The following is an 18,474-nucleotide window of genomic DNA, read 5'->3' on the forward strand; positions in this document are numbered from 1 at the left end:
CAAGTCCAAACTTCTCAACCTCTTATTCAAAGATCTCCCTGTCACCCAAACTCATTCATTCTTGTTATTTTTTTTTTTTTTTAGGTTAATACTTTCTAAGAAAACAAACAAATCAACAGAAAGCCCTCCATTCTCTCAAGCTTTATATAATACTAGTCTTATGATGTATTTGACAATAACCACGTTAAAGACACCACGTTCTACTCTGTGCAGGAAACCAGCTCCTATAACTCATCCGGACCCCTTTCTTCTGTGGATGATTTATCTAGCACTGTATTCATATTGAACATTTTCCATGGGACCTGAAACTGCTCTATATTGTTCTTGGTTTATATCTTTGTCATAATGCCCTCAAGATTAAAATATTTCTTAAAGTCCTTTTATATGATCATGTTAAAAAAGAAATGTTTTTCCCCTCAGTTAAAAAAATATAAATTAATATAAACTTGAAAAACTCATACAAGAAATAAATAGGGGTGGAGTAATAGTAAACAACAGCCAAAACCGGTTTGGTTCAGTGGCTAGAGCGTCGGCCTGCAGATTGAAGGGTCCCAGGTTCGATGCCTTTCAAGGGCATGTACCTTGGTTGCAGGCACATCCCCAGTAAGGGGTGTGAGGAGGCAGCTGAACGATGTTTCTCTCTCTAATCGATGTTTCTAACTTTCTATCCCTCTTCCTTCCTCTCTGTAAAAAATCAATAAATTATATTGTTTTAAAGTAAATAACATAAAAAAACACCTTTCTTAACCAAATCATCATAAACATTCTCATTAACTGTTTTCTGTCAAAAAATAAAATCTTGGGTGAAATAATGCATTTGTCAATGTTCTAAACTATCAGTGTCAAAAATAGGAATTACCTATATTTTCTGTCTTTGGGTTCCTATCCTAAATAAAATTAAACAAAATTTGCAATTGGAGTTCACTTTTAGCACAGTCATTTAGTTTTTCTTTTCCTTCTAAAATGTGTGTATATTAAAGTTTTGTCCATCTTTATAAAGTTTCAAGTTGCCAAATGATTTGCTATATATCACATAGAAAAAGAAACTCTCCTAAACATGTTATAGTGATATATTTTCAAAATTAAACTAAATTCACTTTTTGTAAATTTCTCAGATCCCTTAAGACTGCATTTAAAACTCTTGTTTTTAATATGACCAAACCTATAATACTATTAATTCTAGCTCCTAACCGGTTTGTGCTTTAGACTCAGATGAAGTCCTACTGGAGGTAGGTAAGGGTTCCCAAGATGATTCTAATTGTACACCCTGTTTTAAGATAAAGACGGGACAAAACTAAGATTAGCCATGACTAGTGTAACAGGATCCAGAAGACTTCACTAACCAGATCACAACATATTTAAAATAGAGCAAATCATGAGATTAATTAGGTCCCCGTGCACTGTCGCTGACCCCTGCATTAGTGCTTCCTGCCACCTCTTAACCATGGCATCGGGTCTCATACTACACAGCAGAGAGCCACAGAAAATTCTTCTGTCAGCACCTCTTTCATTAGCAGAACTCATTCGAATAATGCAGATCTTATAAGCTAAGATGAAATGAAATACCGTAACAGCAGGTTCTACATCACCTTTCACCTCAAAAGGTTTAAGGTCAAGGGCATAAAATATTAATATCCTGATATTTAACTTCCACTCAATTTTTACATTAAGCTTTGCATACTCATAGTAGGAAACACATGTCAGTGATGTCCTTCGTTTCTGTATGCCAACCTTTACTGTACTCCACAACAGAACATAATGAGCAATGCAACTAACAGTTACCAGCATGCAGTCCTCGCCGGAGTGACAAACAGGAACAGATGCACACCCTCAAAGGAACAGCAATCACCACAGCTTCTTTGTGCTTCCTGCCGACAACCATTTCGGAAAAGCAATACACACACGAGCGAACTAAGCTACCTCTAAAAATAGGAAAGAGGGGAGGAGGGAGACAGAAAAGGAAGAAAGGGATGGGGAGAGGGATGGAGTCACTAGTATGACTGTGACTACCAAAATATTGAGAACATTTGGATGATCTGATGTGAACCACCTCAATAACATAAATGAAATAACCTTAGTTTTAATTGCAAAGATGTAAACCAATTTTAGTTCTTTTATCAAAATCTTTGGCATTTTAAAACTGGAAAAACCAAATCTCTATTCAGTGACTCCTATTCCTTTAAACTTGAAATCTTCCATCTTTGTAACTTTCCAACATGTTCATGCTCCCCCAGGTTTCATGGTGCGTGGACTGCCGGGCATTCTGACTTGTGCGTCTGCCGCACCTGCCCTGGGAGCCAGTGGCTCTCGGCTGCCCTCAGCACCCGCTGTAAGCACTAAGCATAAAACAACTCAGAGTGTCCTGGCGCTAATGAGGCCAGGTCCGATTTACAGGAAGATTTCTACTTTAAATGTTAACTGTCCATCGGGCAGCACTCTGACCACTGAGAAGACAGAACAAAAATTCTAGGAGTGAGCATCTCTCTGTGGAGACTCAGTGGTCTGGCTGACAACACCGGCCATGCAAAAACTGTCAGGGCTAAGGCAACAGTCTCACAAGTTATCTAGCCTGAAATGTGGGACTAGTTTTACTTAAAGGTATGGAATCCTCAGCTAGCCAAAATATCAAATGAAACAAGTTTCAGAGCTGGATTCAAAATAGAAACTGTATCTATCTCCCTGAAGTGCCCCCCCCCCCCCCAACCCACACCGCCCTGAGGTCTTGGCTCAATATCAGGAGATTTGTGTATTTTCTTACCTCACAGCAAACTTCCCGTTCTCTCCACCTGAGGTTAATTTCAGCACTATGTAAACACTTAGGTGGCAGTTAACAAAAGTAAAATGACTTTACATTCTGTCTGTGATAGTCTCCAGAAAAAAGAAATCAAGGCACCAAAAAGTGAAGTGGCTTGTTCAGGGCATCCCTCCTGCCTCTATCTGCAGGTCACTGCTCAGCACACCCAGGGACTAAACATTTAAGCCAATGATGCCTAAATGGGCAGTTTTGTCTTTTAAGAAGAGATATTGGGGGGGGAAAATGAAATGTTTTTCCAAATCACAAAATCTAAAAGATGACTCTGTTCAAAGTGTCCTCTTATTGCCTGTTTTGCCCATTCCCACAATAAATGGGATGTTGTGTTTCTACACTGAGTGGCCAGATTATTATGATCTCTGAATGCATAATAATCTGGCCACTCAGTGTATAGCCTATATAATAAAAGGCTAATATGCAAATTGTCCCCTTGACCCTGGCAGGCTGGCCAACCGCCCATGTCCCCTCCCCTTGGCCAGGCTGGCTGGACCCCACCCATGCATGAATTCATGCACCAGGCCTCTAATATACACACACACACACTGATTATTATGCGTTCAGAATAATCTGGCCACTCAGTGTAGTGTACCTCTGTCTCATACACTTGAAAATGTGCAGCCAACAGTATGACAGGCGTGTCACCAAGAAGGTGACATTTGGGAAGGTGCTGCTGCTCCTCAGAGGGGCAAAAATATGTATTTCTATTATCACAGTTTCAAAAGGAGTGTGAAACTGAAAAGGGAGTACCATGGTGGGTAGTCACAGGGCTGACACCAGGAGAAAACGTTGACGCCCTTTGACTATGACACCACAGCCTTGTCTCCTCACTAAGCTGTCTCCAGACACAAACATGCAGACAAATGAGCCTTCTGACCACAGGATGGACTCCGCCTGCCAGGGAACAGCCCAGAGCTAGTGAAGGAAAACTGCTGCAGTCTTCACAAGAGCAAAAATGCTTGCCTTTTTCAAGTTTAATACACATAAAAAACATTTCAATTTTTCAGCAATAAATATTTCCCGTTCAAAGAAACACTGAAATTCAAACTCTCAACCCCTGCAACCCCATGCATCATATGGTCTGTCACCTTGATGCAGGCTGGTACATGCCTAATTGCTGGTGTCTACTGTTCTTCTCAATGGCTTCATTCCCCAGAAATATTTTAACCTAAAGAGCATTCCACAAACAGATCTGAGAAATTCAAATTGTCCTTAAGCATAAAATTCTACATGGAAACTGACATCAAAAATACCCTTTTCTTAACTCTCCATGTTAGCAAACATTCTCCTGTTTTCTTCCTCATGCCAGAACACTAACACTGACCTTAGTGGGGAAACATACACTATTGCACCCCTCCCCCCCCCCCACTCACTTCACCTGATGAGCTTTCTCACTATATTTTATTCTTCTTTATTCCCTAATATCTAGCACATAGTTGGCCCCAATAATTTAACACTAAACCATCATTAAACATGTCATGTTGGAAATCAGGCTGATAGGTTCATTACATGGTTTTACAAATTTTCTAAAGGACTCCCCAAAAGGTTTGCAAATCGCTTTCTGTCTTCTCTGTATTCCTTAACCATGCTCCATGAAAGCCTGCCTTGTTTATTTCACTAATAGACAATCCCTCATGTAATATAACACACAGACTCTCCATTAGCCTACGAAATAGTTTCCCTGCCGAGTCTCCAGCCTCTCCTTTCACCACTACCAGGTCAATCCTCCTCCATTGCATCAACCAGCAAAACCCTGCAAGGCCCAGCATACCTAAAGCAGAGGTCCCCGAACATCAGCAGGCACACAAATCACCTGCAGGCTTGTTAAAACACCACATACTACCCTCCCAGAGTTTCAGATTTGCTAAGTCTGAGGTAGAGATAAGATTTTGCATTTTTAATAAGTTCCCAGGTAACACTGATCCTACTTGCTTAGGGAACATACTTTGAGAACCACTGGCTCAAAACAATGGTTCCCAATTACAGGATCCCAAACAAATATAGGGTGTGTTCCCCAAAAGGTATACACACACTTTGAATATTTATAAAGGCAGTGTTTATTAAAATACAATTCATTTTCAAAATTGAGCTATCAGCTGTTAAAGTGTGTAAACATTTTTGGGGACACCTTTCATGTTGCAATCACCTTAGGAGCTAAAAGAACAAGAAGAAGAAAATAACAGACTCCACTCTCTAGATAAATCTATACAGATCCAGCTTCAGAAATCATTAGTCTAAGGTACTCAGAAACAAGGCTCTTTAGATGGCACTAGGCCTTCACAACCTACACCCAGATCTACCTATCCAAAAGTATCTCCTAGTCCACACAATAAACTCTCAGTCACCGATTAACCATTCTTCTTAATTACTCCTGAATAGCCTTGACTATTCATTCCATTGTGCCACTTAACAATGTCATCATATTAGTCATTCTACCTCTCTGGAGTGCCATCCTTTCTCCCTGTATGAACCCTCCAAGGATCGGCTCATCATCTACCTTCAAAACCTTTCATAGTCCATTCAACATGTCTCAGATATATAACACACTTTGCCAATACTCTTTTTTCATTCAGCAACATTAGTTCACTTATGAGTCTGTGTCATTGGATATGCAGTCTATTGATGGGTGTATAGCCTAAAATTACTCAGTAATCCAAAACCTGAAAGAATGTGGGGGGAACTTGAAAATATAGAAACCTAAAAACAACTTAAATGTTGCAAAATAATGTTTAGTGCATAATAAACTTAAAATATTTAGATGAATCTCTTTTCAAAAAGGCTTTATTCTTGAATCCACAGGCAGCAAAATCTCAAACAAATGCCAAAGCAATATCTTCACCGATACAGCTCCTAGGGCAATGGAACTAAGGAAAACATAAATGGGACTACATTAAAATAAAAAGCTTTTTCACAGCAAAAGAAACAATCAACAAAACAATAAGAAAGCCCACTGCATGGGAGAACATATTTTCCAATGTTATTACCAATAAGGGTAATCTCCAACATTTACAGAGAACTCATACAACTTAACAAAAGGAAGATAAATAATCCATCAAATAATGGACAATGGACCTACATAAATACATATTTTTCTAAGGATGACATAAGAAAGGAGAAGAGGCATTTGAAAACATGCTCAAAGTCACTAATCATCCGAGAGATGCAAATCAAAACGACAATGTGGTACCATCTCACAACTGTCAGAATGGCTATCAACAACAAATCAACAAATGACAAGTGCTGGTGAGGATGTAGAGAAAAAGGAACCCTCAGGTGCTGCTAGTGGGAATGCAGGCTGGTGCAGCCACTGTGGAGAACAGCCTGGAGTTTCCTCAAAAAACTAAAAATGGAACTCCCATTTGACCCAGTGATCCCACTTTTAGGAATATATCCCAAGAATCTAGAAACACAAATCAGAAAGGATATATGCACCCCTATGCTCTTAGCAGCACAATTTACAATAGCTAAGATTTGGAAACAGCCTAATTGCCCATCAGCAGATGAGTGGATTATAAAACTGTGGTACACCTACACAATGAAATACTATGCTGCGGTAAAAAAAAGAAGGAATTTTTACCATTTGCAATAGCATGGATGGAACTGGAGAGCATTATGCTAAGTGAAATAAGCCAGTCAGAAAAGATAAATATCACATGATCTCACTCATTTGTGGAATATAATGAACAACATAAACTGATGAACAAAAACAGATCCAGAGGCAGAGAAGCATCTATCAGACTATCAAACCTCAGAGAGAAGGCAGGGGAGGATGGGGGTAAGAGGGAGAGATCAACCAAAGGACTTATATGTATGCATATAAGCCTAACCAATGGACACAGACACCTGGGGGTGAAGGCATGACTGGGAGGGTGGAGGAGCAATGGGGGAATAAGGACACATATGTAATATCTTAATCAATAAAGAGGAGAAAAGGCTTTATTCTTGAATCTGTGCATTAATAACAAAGATGAGTAGAAAAAAGAATTAAGAACTGGTCAACCATAGAGTAACTCAAGTCATGACTAGGTGATACTTCTAAAACAGCAGTCATCAACCTTTCAGACCTCACAGACCAAAAGTTGGAAATTGCTGTTCTAAAACATGTATAGAAAAAAAATATGGTAGCAGAAAAGTTGATAGGAAAGAGGGGGAGGAAAATGGAAGAAGAGAAGGAGCACTGGCCATACCTTGACCTAAACCAATTAAACATGATACATGAAATGAAATGGCATTTCTGTGTTGGACCTCTCACCTTGTATTATCAGCTAAGCTTACTTTTTGTTCTTTACCTGTCATACAGCTTATGCCAATGTTATACATGTGCAGTAACTGAAATGGCAAGAGTATTGCCAAGTGTATGATCTGGGCACTATAAGTTACTGAGAGAGAGAACTCACGATTGAAACCTCTTTAATGTCATAACATCTTGGGGTGGGAGAAAGTGGGGAATAGAAGAACTTCAGCTAATAGATACATGGTTTCTTTTTAGGGCAATGAAAAAATTCTAAAATCTTATCATGTTAATGTTTATACAACTCCATAAATATACTAAGAATCACTGAAATCTATACTTTAAATCTTATGGCATATAAATTACATCTCAATAAAGCTGTTTAAATAAATAAATCATTCCATCATATGAAGATAGGATCTCCAAATCACTCTATAAAAATTACATGTGAAAAGTATAACTCATTTAATAAAGCAGAAACATATTTTCAATCACTTTTACATTTCAAGTTGATGTCTGATAGAACTTAAAGTTCCTTAGTTCGTTATAAATGTTGTTAATACGATATAATGGGTTCTGTTTTCCAAAATGTAGGAATTATATACATTTGACAAATACAAAGTAAAGCTAAGTAAGGCATATCTTACTTTGTTCATAACCATAATTACTTCTTTGTGATAGTATTATAATAAAATCTTAAAAGATTTAAGCATTGTTTTGAATTTAGAACATTAATCTTAGTGAGTCAAACATCAGATCAAAAACACTTACTCATAAAGCATTTTTTCACCTTATGATAGTAGGATTACATAGTCCATAACATACTATTGTATGCAGGTTTTAAATGCCATAAGTACTATGATACAAAAAATTACTTTTAATATTATGTATTCCAATGGTTTCCATAATAAATATCATTAGTAGTATTTCATAGCATACCTCTTTCTGTTTGTATACATTTAATCTATCTAGAATTTATTTTAAAAGTGTATCTCTAGAGCCCAAAATGAGAAACTTTTATTATAAGTTGGGGATAAATTCTTCAAAATTCCACTGTTAAAAAAGTAAAGAAAGGCTATGAAAATGTTCAAGCTTGAATTAAACTATAGAGACATGAAAAGTAAATGCAATATCTAGCCTTAGACTGGATTGTCTACTGAAGAAGAAAAAAAAAATTGAAATAAGCCAGTCAGAGAAAGACAAGAACCATATGATTACAATTATATGTGGAATCTAATGAACAAACTAAACTAAGAAACTCATAGGTAGAGAGAATAGACTGACAGCTGTCAGAGGAGAGAGAGATTGGAGGGCTGGGTGAAAAAGGCAAAGGGATTAAGGAGGGGAAAAACACTAACACATAGATATAGATATCAGTACAGTGAGAACAAGAGGGGAAGGGAGGTGATACAGAAAAGAGTAAAGAGTAAAGAGGCGGGGGATGAAAGAAGGAGACAACTTGGAATGGTGAATACAGATGATGTATTATAGAATTGTACATCTGAAACCTACATAATTTTATTAACTCCAATAAAATTCAAATTAAAAAATGCCAAGCAGATCATTATTGGGTCAACTAACAAAACTAGAATATAGACATTCTAGTCAAACTACTCAAAGGAAAAAATTTGTATATGTATCTATCTATATATGTACATATACAAAACAATTGATAATGCAACAAAATGTTAACAATACTTGAATCAGAATAAAAAGGTATATGGATGCTTACTGAATTATTCCTATTGCTAAAACCTTTCTAAAAGTTTGAAATTATTTAAAAATTAAAAAGTAATAAAGTGACATATAATACACTTCATAAATATCATGGTTAAGTCTTATTTTTTGTTGTTATTGTTGTTCTTAGTTTTTAAACCACATGACAAACTCCGTTTTTTAATTGAAGTGGTTAGTTCATTTAAATGTAATATAATTATTTATATGATTGGGATAAGTCTAACATCTTGCTATTTGTTTTCTATTCATCCTATCTTTGCTTTGTTCTTTGATTTTTTATTTTTTTTATTCTCATCTAAGGATATTTTTCCAATGATTTTTAAAGAGAGTTGAAGAGAGAGGGAAAGACAGAGAAACATCAATGTGAGAGAAACACATCAATTGGTTGCCTCCTCTATGAGCCCTGACCAGGGCCCAGGCCAGGGAGGAGCCTACAACTGAGGTACATGCCCTTGATTGGAATAGAGCCCGGGATCCTTCAGTCCACAGGCTGATGCTCTATCCACTGAGACAAACCAGCTAGGGCTGTCCTTTATTTTTTATTCTTCCTCTCCTGCTTTCTTTTGGATTACTCAAGTATTTATTCAATATTTAATTTTTTCTCCTTTACTAACTTATTACCTATACATCTATTTTACAATTTTAGTTTTGCTCTAGGGCCTAACTTAACACAACTTACTTTAAGCATTATACCTCAGACAGGCAAACTGATTTATGAAATATTAAATAACCAGCTTCTGAACAATACAGATATTTTATTCAATACACAAATATTCACCCAGTACCTACTATGGGCGTATGGTAATTGGCAGAATGCAAAAGGAACTCAGGGAATATAGTTGCAATCTATATTCTTTCTACAGCACCATCAATAAAGCACACAGACTTAAGCCAGAAAAATGTCTAATGAATGAATAACCAAGAATTAATCATTCAACCCACCAGGAACATGTATATAGTGTCAAAAATAACTACAATTTCCCATCATGATTTATTTATTCCTGTAAGATTCCTATTTGCCATGCAAGTAATTTCATTCCTGCACAGTTATATTTTTCAATTCCCTACATATTCTTAATTTTTTCCATATTAGTAGGTACTGTTCAACCAAGACATTTCTATTTAACGATGTCAAATTTGTTTCAGCTGACTCTTAATTGTATTTCAAATTTTCAGCTAGCCAAATCAAATATGTTTTCCTGAAGCATGGAGAGAAAATATAATAAAATTTCTAAATACCATCTCTGCAGCATCATACCAAACAGTAATATCATTTCTCTAATCCTAACCAAACCAATCAAAATGATACATTTCTACTTATAGATTCATTCTCATCTCAAAACAAGCTCTTGACCTCTCATTTACCCCAATATATACAAGAGTTAACTGTAGGAAAATGGTCATAAACTTAAGCTACATAGAAGTTTGTATTATAGTATTTAAGAACATTTTTATACTGATTACTTTGACATATGACTAATTCCAGTGATGTAAAGTACCTTAAAACAAAAAGCCAAATACTGCACAAGCTTGGTTGCTAGGTACTGACATCTTCTCATTTTAAAGTCTGGAAAAGAAGTTTGTTGAAAGATCTCTGAAGATGATAGCAGTTCATGAGATCAACAGCATCATCTTCAGACAGAAACATTCCTGTCTCACTGCCTATGACTAAGGAAATGTTTTAGGCTGCTGATTTTTGTGGTGTTATCTTAACCTGTTACTCTGACGAGATGGCATCCTTTGTAAAAGGACTTACCTGGAGGACATCCTGGATCTTCACCCACACATCTGCCATGTCGTACAGTTTGACATCTTCCTGCTGAGGCAGTGGGGCCACGACGGTGTCCTGTAGGTATCCCAAGACCACAGAGTGCGCAGTGGCTATAGCATTGAACTTGTCAAACAGCAACTCCAGCAGCTCCAAAAGTAACCTAGCCAGAAAATCAAACAAGTAAATACATTAAAACATATAACCAAAGATGGTTACACTGGCCTGCAAGAAAACCAACAAACTAGTGACCATGTAAACAGCACATTTCAGCAGGTTTGTTTTCTAACAGCTGTTTGATCTAAGAAACTTAAAAACTTATCTAGCCAAAACCAGTTTGGCTCAGTAGATAAGAGCATCAGCCTGCGGACTAAAGGGACCCAGGTTCGATTCCAGTCAAGGGCATGTACCTTGGTTGCAGGCACATCCCCAGCAGGGGGTGTGCAAGAGGCAGCTGATTGATGATTCTCTCTCATCGATGTTTCTAACTCTCTATCCCTCTCTCTTCCTTTCTGTAAAAAATCAATAAAATATATATATATATTTTAAAAACTTATCTAAGCCTGTTTTCTCTACTATAGAAAAAAGAAATAATATAAAAATTTAAAAACCGCCAAGACCGGTTTGGCTCAGTGGATAGAGTGTCGTCCTGCGGACTGAAAGGTCCCGGGTTCGATTCCAGTCAAGGGCATGTACCTTGGTTGCGGGCACATCCCCGGTGGGGGGTGTGCAAGAGGCAGCTGATCAATGTCTCTCTCTCATCTATGTTTCTAGCTCTCTATCCCTCTCTCTTCCTCTCTGTAAAAACATTCAATAAAATATATATATATTTTAAATTTAAAAACCAATTGCCAAGTCCCTAAACCAGCAGTAGCAGCTTCATAAACATTTGTTTCATTTTGAACATATTTTAGTGATTACAACAGTACTGCTCTGTATTCTTATAAGCAGTTTCTTCAAGGAATTCAGGCACTTTTTCAGCCAGTTCAGATGTCACACGGAATATGCTATTCCCTAGCAATAAATTGGGCACTTTGGTAAGGATACTAATCCTTTTAGACGTGGAAAGCTGTGCTTACTACCATTCAAATGCATGGTGTAAGTGGCCTAAAAAAAAATACACACCTGCCAAGCAATCTGACTTTCACCACAGGGAGCAGCTTAGTCATCCACATTATCTCATTTTTCATGGTGAGAAATGCTGGACACATATTATTAAATCAATTTCATATACTCAAGGACACAAAATGGGGTTGCAAGGCAGCTGGGACTAGAACAAACATTGATTTCCATGTCAGTGCATCTGCCACCTACCTCTCACTCTAATTCTAGAATGCAGATGTCCATTCAGGGAGAGGGCAGAGCTTTGTGGCATGTAAGCAAAGGGGATCCTCTACCACTAAGACTCACAGCTTCACTACCACATGGGCTGGGAATCTTCCCTCCTCTCAACTTGTACAGCATTGCATCCTACTTCTAAGAAACTTAACCAAGTGTGGCTCCCACATGTGACTCAAACAATGCGGGTCCCAGGTATTTATACACAGACACTCTACCTCCCTTCTCCACTGCTAGCCTTCCAGTGTGGGCCCTGTTTTACACATCGCTGTATACTTAGCAGGGATCAGCAAATTATGCTGAATGAATTCACTGTGTATACCACGAACAGGTACAGAAAATTTGGAATGTGACTTTAATTGTATATTGTGTGGCTTTTCATTCACAGTTCCTAAATAGATTTATAAACCTACCTGGAAAGGAGGAAAGGAAAGCAAAAGAGCTTGTCAGCAGTGTCAATTAATAAGATCCCATTACCATAAATAAGAGGTTATGGCTACAATCTCATCAAAACATACAGCATCTTATCTCTTCCTCTGGCTTCTTTACTGCCCAATTATTATAATTAATGTGCCAAAGTGATGGCCAATAACAGTGTTATGATAAAACTCTAACATGCATTTGACATTTTAATTTAGATGAGACAGAATCAATAAAAATTTATGTACTACTCCCAATCTAGAATATACATAATACAGAATTTACACATTATATTTGTAAATAAAAGCCATCCTATCTTTTGAATGGTGATTTTTAAAATGTTTTAAAGATCAATTCACATTTACACACACATATATCTAAAACAATTATTCTTTCTCATCTGTGCTATCAGCAGAGAAAGGGATAAAGTACAAAAGATGTGTCTAACACAGCCAAAATAGTTCATTAAGTGTAAGACATATCTGTATAAAACTGGTATCTGACATCACACAAAGTAAGTACTTGATTAAAGAATGGGTCCTCTTTTCAAATAAAGATTTATGCTGACGATGTGAGCCTGTGGTTCCCAAATATCAATCCACAGACCATAACGTATTTTTCAGTATGTGTAACAAAATAAGAAGAATAGGACCATATATTGACTTTTCACAAAGGTAAATATATTTAATTTGATATATTTTATACTCTCCTGACAGGAGAACCTGGTCCTTTCTCTCAAATGTCCCTACTTGACAAAATTAAAACTTAATAACCTCATGTTAACCTCCAACATTTTTTGAAATCATACTGATCCATGACGTCCAGATGCCTGGGGCACAGCATCCACTTCCCAATGGCATGAAGGTCTACATATAGGCCTGCAGAGCAGCAATAAAGCAGAAAGCACTGAAGAGAAGGGCTTCTCTGAAAGGAAGGCGCTGCTGCCTGGCTCCGTCCAGGGCCACAAGCTCGTGGCTGCACACCGGGGCTACATCTCAAGGACAAGGCCAACTCAGCCACCAGGGGCAATGCTCTGTGTGGAAGAGTCCTAACAGGGAAGTGAGGTTAAAGTGAGATCCATAATGTCTAAGAACAACACAGAAGCAGCAATCCCTTGACAGAATGCTGGCAGTGCCAGTTCTGTCACTCCTGAGGGATCAAGGCCAAGACAGACCATCACAGCACGGGAACACTGCATGGGGAAGAATAAGGGAGAAGAGGCAGGTGAGAGGGGTGAGCTGCCACCTGTACATCTGCCTCCTCTGAAACATCCAGCCAGTTCAAAGAGAAGGAAGGTCTCCTCTGCCTTATTATCACACAATCATGGCAACAGTAATAAAACCTGTGGCTCCAACATGAAAATTAAAAACATTTGTGCTACAAACAATACCCTCGTAAAAGTAAAAGACAACCCACAGAATGGGAGAAAATATTTGCAAATCACATCCTAATATATAAAGAGTTAGGGTGCATAATGTCCAAAACAACCTAACGGACAACTGAATGCACAGCAGGCTTGAGTGGGCAGGGACTGGCGAGCAGGATCAACTGCTGACCTCTTGGTTCCTCCTGGGTCTCAGGTGCCACAGCAAGCTGGCACTGACTGCCACAGCCACTGGCACAGCGGAAGTCAGTCCTGGGTCTCGTGCACCACGGTGACCCAGCACTGACTGCTGCCACCAAGGAAGGTGCAATGCGATTGGTTGGGGGACCCCGCCATCGCCCACAATTGCCCCAAAGAGGGAGGCCCAGGCTACGGGGCAGGTGGCGGTGGTTGGGGCCTCTCTCTGCAGGGTGATCAATTGCAGGGCTCCTGGACTGCAAGAGGGCACAGGCCAGGCTGAAGGACCCCCACCCCCAAATTTCATGCACCAGGCCTCTAGTATCTGATAAAGGATTTGTATTTAGAATATCTAAGGAAAACCCCGCCTAGAAAGACAGCGATCTATACTGCCTTTACTTTTTCACTGCAAACCAGTTTAGCCCTTCAGTATTCTACTAAGAAAGTCTTGCTAAATCTCAGATAATCAGTTTACTCATTCTGATAGACTCTTTTCAGTCCTTATTCAAATGAGTGCAGCACTTGCTTCTATTGACCTCCCACTCCCACAGACACTGCCTTCTCCTCAGTTCCACAGAACTGCACTCTGCTTCCCTCCCAGACCTCTGGTTGCTCGTCTCAGGGGCTGCTTCCTTAAATGCTGTGAAATCTTCTCATCCTCATGCCCTCTCTGAGTGAGCTCACTGACCACTCCATCCTTGGTTCCTCGGTTATCCAACTGCTAATAACTCCCAAACATCTGCGGGCCAGGTCGCTCCCCAGCACTGTAGACTTCAAACAGCATGCCTTCAATGGAACTCATTGTATTCTTCCTCAAACCTACTTCTCCATGTTCCCTAAGTCAGTGAATGGCACCAATTATCCCAGCAAATCATCCCATCCACCCCCTCCCTCTCCAATCCAATCAACCACCAAATTCTTTTACTTCTACCTCTTCATTATCCCTCAAATGTCATACTTCACTCCATTGCCACTGCTACTTTGCTAATTCAGATCATATCACCCCATACCCCTAGATTATTAAAATAATCTTCAAACTAGTCTCCTTTCCTCTGATCCCTGCCTCTCCCACTCTGGACTATAAACTTGTTGAGGGTAAGGACTATGTCTGACTTATCACTGCATTCTAGTATTTGTCATGATATCCAGAACCTGATAAGTGATAAATGAGTATCTGTTGAATGAACAGATGAAAATAATGATGCCCTGGTCAGTGTGACTCAGTTGGCTGGAGTGTCATTCCATGCACTAAAGGGCGGCAAGTTCAATTCCCAGTCGGGGCACATGCCAATCAATGTGTGTGTTCTCTCTCTCTCTCTCTCTCTCTCTCTCTCTCTCTCTCTCTCTCTCTCTCTCTCTCTTTCTCTCTCTCTCCCCTTCTCCCCTCCATCCCTCTCTCCCTTCAGAAAATAAAAAATAAGCTAAAAATGAAAAATGAAAAAAATGAGATGCAGTAGATGGAGAGGTATGATTGATGAGGAAATCAGTTCGTTGTGTAGAATATCCTGATTTTAGAAAACTACTAAATTATCTCTCAAAAAGATAAACTTATCAGCCAAAATATGAGACCCAAAAGATGTATACTTACAAGCAGAAAGATACATGTATTCAAAGCTAATTTTAATAATACTGTAATAAATCTATTTTATGTGAAAAAATTAGAAGTGTCAAGATGAAAATATTTGTTTAAATCCAATTACCTGGCAAATGTTAAAACAGCCTTCTTGTAGCTATAAGTAAAATGTCCCTTATACTCCCAGATCTTTTACTAACTTCCTACCCACAGCTAATCCTTTGTGTCTCACCTTCAAGTGACACCAGGGGAAAAGGCAAAGGAGTAAGAGAATAAATTTTTAAGGAACAGTCACAACTGCACGAGAAAAGAAATGCTTATGATATAAAGCTCTATCATCAAGCTGTGAAAAATGTTTAATTTTTAAGGTGAGATACGACTGTCTGGATCTAAATTTAACATCCAGGAGACCTTGAATTAGTTATTTGGCTGGAAAACCCATGTCTGCAGCCAAGAGACTGCCTTACTTGATCATGAAACAAAGACACAGACACGGGAGGAAATCAGTTCTGTTCTGCTACTTCTCTGCTTAGACCCTAATACGAGGGGTCTGCATTTCCACACTGACAGACCAAGGTAATAACCACAGTATCTATTTCCCTGTTACTATTATGCTCTGAACGATGGGAAAAGTAATGAAAGCAGATCATAGCTTTTATACAAGAAATTAAAAGAAACTGATCATCTGCCCAATCAGCATGGCTCAATGGTTGAGCATCGAACTATGAACCAGAAGGTCATGGTTCAATTCCTGGTCAGGGCACATGCCCGGGTTCCGAGCTCTATCCCCAGTCGGGAGCATGCAGGAGGCAGTCAATCAATGATTCTCTCTCATCATTGATTTTTTATTTCTCTCCCCTCTCTCTTCCTCTCTGAAATCAATAAAAATATATTTCTAAAAAAATAAAAGTAGGAAAATAGAAGAAACTGATGATCAAATATTTCATACCAAAATGGTCTTAGTGTTACATGCCTATATCTTACATACACATTTTCCTAATAAGCATGGCTAAGCTAGTAGTATTTTTCATTTCAAACAAGACATCATTAAGGTTATCTAATGCCTACTATTAAGGGGTAGAAATAAGTTCTACCACTTATTAATAACAATCTTCATGTGAAAAGAAGTTACTATTTGAGAAGTGCTGACTAACTCTCCATCTGCACTATGAAAAGAACAGGAAATAACTATTAGCAGCCTAGACTGAAAAACAGTAAAAATAAAAGGAAGACTAAATTGGATCCTGTTTCCAGTCATTTCCTTCCTCTGTCCGTTCCCTGCTGGCCAAATCAGCCTCTCCTGAATTCCAGAAGGGTGATTGCAACTGAATTTCCCATTCTAACATGTAGCAAATTAATGACTACAATTACACAATAAACCCAGAACCCTTTCCTTTTAACTAAAGTTTTAGTATCATTCTTTCATCAGCCCTGTGACAATCCCTGCAATAAAAGGTATTGGGAAAACGAGACAACCACATGCAAAAGACTGAAACTCGAGCATTATTCTTACACCATACACAAAATCAACTCAAAATGAATTCAAAACTTGAATATAAGAGCTGGAACTATAAAATCTTAGAAGAAAACATAGGGGTAATCTACTTGATATCAGTTTTGGCAACAATATTTTGTATTTGACAACAAAAGCAAAAGTAACAAAAGAAAAAAACAAATGAGTGGGACTATATCAAATTAAAAAGCTTTGTAGAGCAAAAGAAACTCATCAACAAAATGAAAAGCAACCCATGGAATGTGAGAACATATTTGCAAATCATATATCCGATAAGGGGTTAATAATCTAATATATTAAAAAAAAACTAACACAAATCAAAAACAAAAACATCACAATCCAATTTTTAAGTAAACAGAGGAACTGAAATAGACATTTTTCCAAAGAAGACATACAAATGGCCAAAGGTAAATGAGAAGATGGCCAACATACTAAGCATCAGAAAAATACAAATTAAAATCACAATGAGATATCACCTTACATATTAGAATGGCTATCATCAAAGCCAAGAAACAAGGATACCTTGTGCACTGTTAGGTAGAAATGTAAACTGGTGCAACCAATATGAAAAATAGTATGGAGCTTCCTCAAAAAAGTAAAAAACAGAACTACTAAATGATCCAGAAATCCCACTTCTGGTGTACACCCAAAGGCAATAACAACAGGATCTCAAAAGAGTTATCTGCCCTCCTATGTTCACTGCTTACAATAGCCAAAATAAAATAAAAAACAACCTACATGTCCATCAACAGAGGAATGGGTAAAAAACATGTGGCATATCTATAAAGCCTAATATGCAAAGTGTCCCCTTGGGAGTTCGACCAACCAGGGTTCAATCGCTCACTATAATGTGCGCTGATCACCAGAGGCAGCACAGAAGAAGGCAGGCCCCAGTGGGCAGCCAGCAGCAACTAGAGACCTACCCGTGCACAAAATTCATGCACTGGGTCTCTAGAACTGTATATAATGTAATATGATTCAGCCATGAGAAAGAGCAATGTGCTACTGTTTATGACTATTAGGGCATTATGCTTAAGTGAAATAGGTCAGAGAAAGACAAACACTATATGATATCCCTTAGATGTGGAATCTAAAAAAAAGAAGAAGAAAACTGGCGGGTGCCAGGGACTAGGGGAGAGAGGAAATGGGGAGGTGGTGAACAGAGAGTACCAACTCCCAACTCTATGATGAATAAGTTCTGGAGAGCTAATGAATAGCATAGTAGTTGGTTATTGTTAGTAATACTGTATTATATACTTAAAGTAGCTAAGAGAGATCTTAAATATTCTCGCCACAAAAAGAAATGGTAATCATGTGATGTAATGCAGGTGTTAGCTAATCCTATGGTGGCAATCATTTTGCAATATGTAAGGGTATCAAGTTAATACACTCTATACCTTAAACTTTCACAATGTTATCGATATATGTCAATTATATGTCAATAAAGGGTGGTGGGGGAGAGGCTTTCCTCCATTTCAAAAATAGTATTTCCTCATATGCAACATTAGAAAAATTATCCATAAT

The 18,474-nt window shown here is 38.2% G+C and overlaps 1 protein-coding gene across 1 annotated transcript in view; it reads right to left on the reverse strand.

The window, feature by feature from the left end:
- Nucleotides 1-18,474, reverse strand: part of EXOC4 (exocyst complex component 4) — a 675,663-nt gene that overhangs the window by 568,853 nt on the left and 88,336 nt on the right. Inside the window, exon 7 of the mRNA XM_084896566.1 lies at nt 10,534-10,708. Coding sequence (XP_084752692.1) covers nt 10,534-10,708 — 175 coding nt within the window. The remainder of the gene's footprint in view (nt 1-10,533; nt 10,709-18,474) is intronic.

Source organism: Pipistrellus hanaki, assembly GCF_964339955.1.
Source record: "Pipistrellus hanaki genome assembly, chromosome: 10".
Taxonomy (NCBI): domain Eukaryota; kingdom Metazoa; phylum Chordata; class Mammalia; order Chiroptera; family Vespertilionidae; genus Pipistrellus; species Pipistrellus hanaki.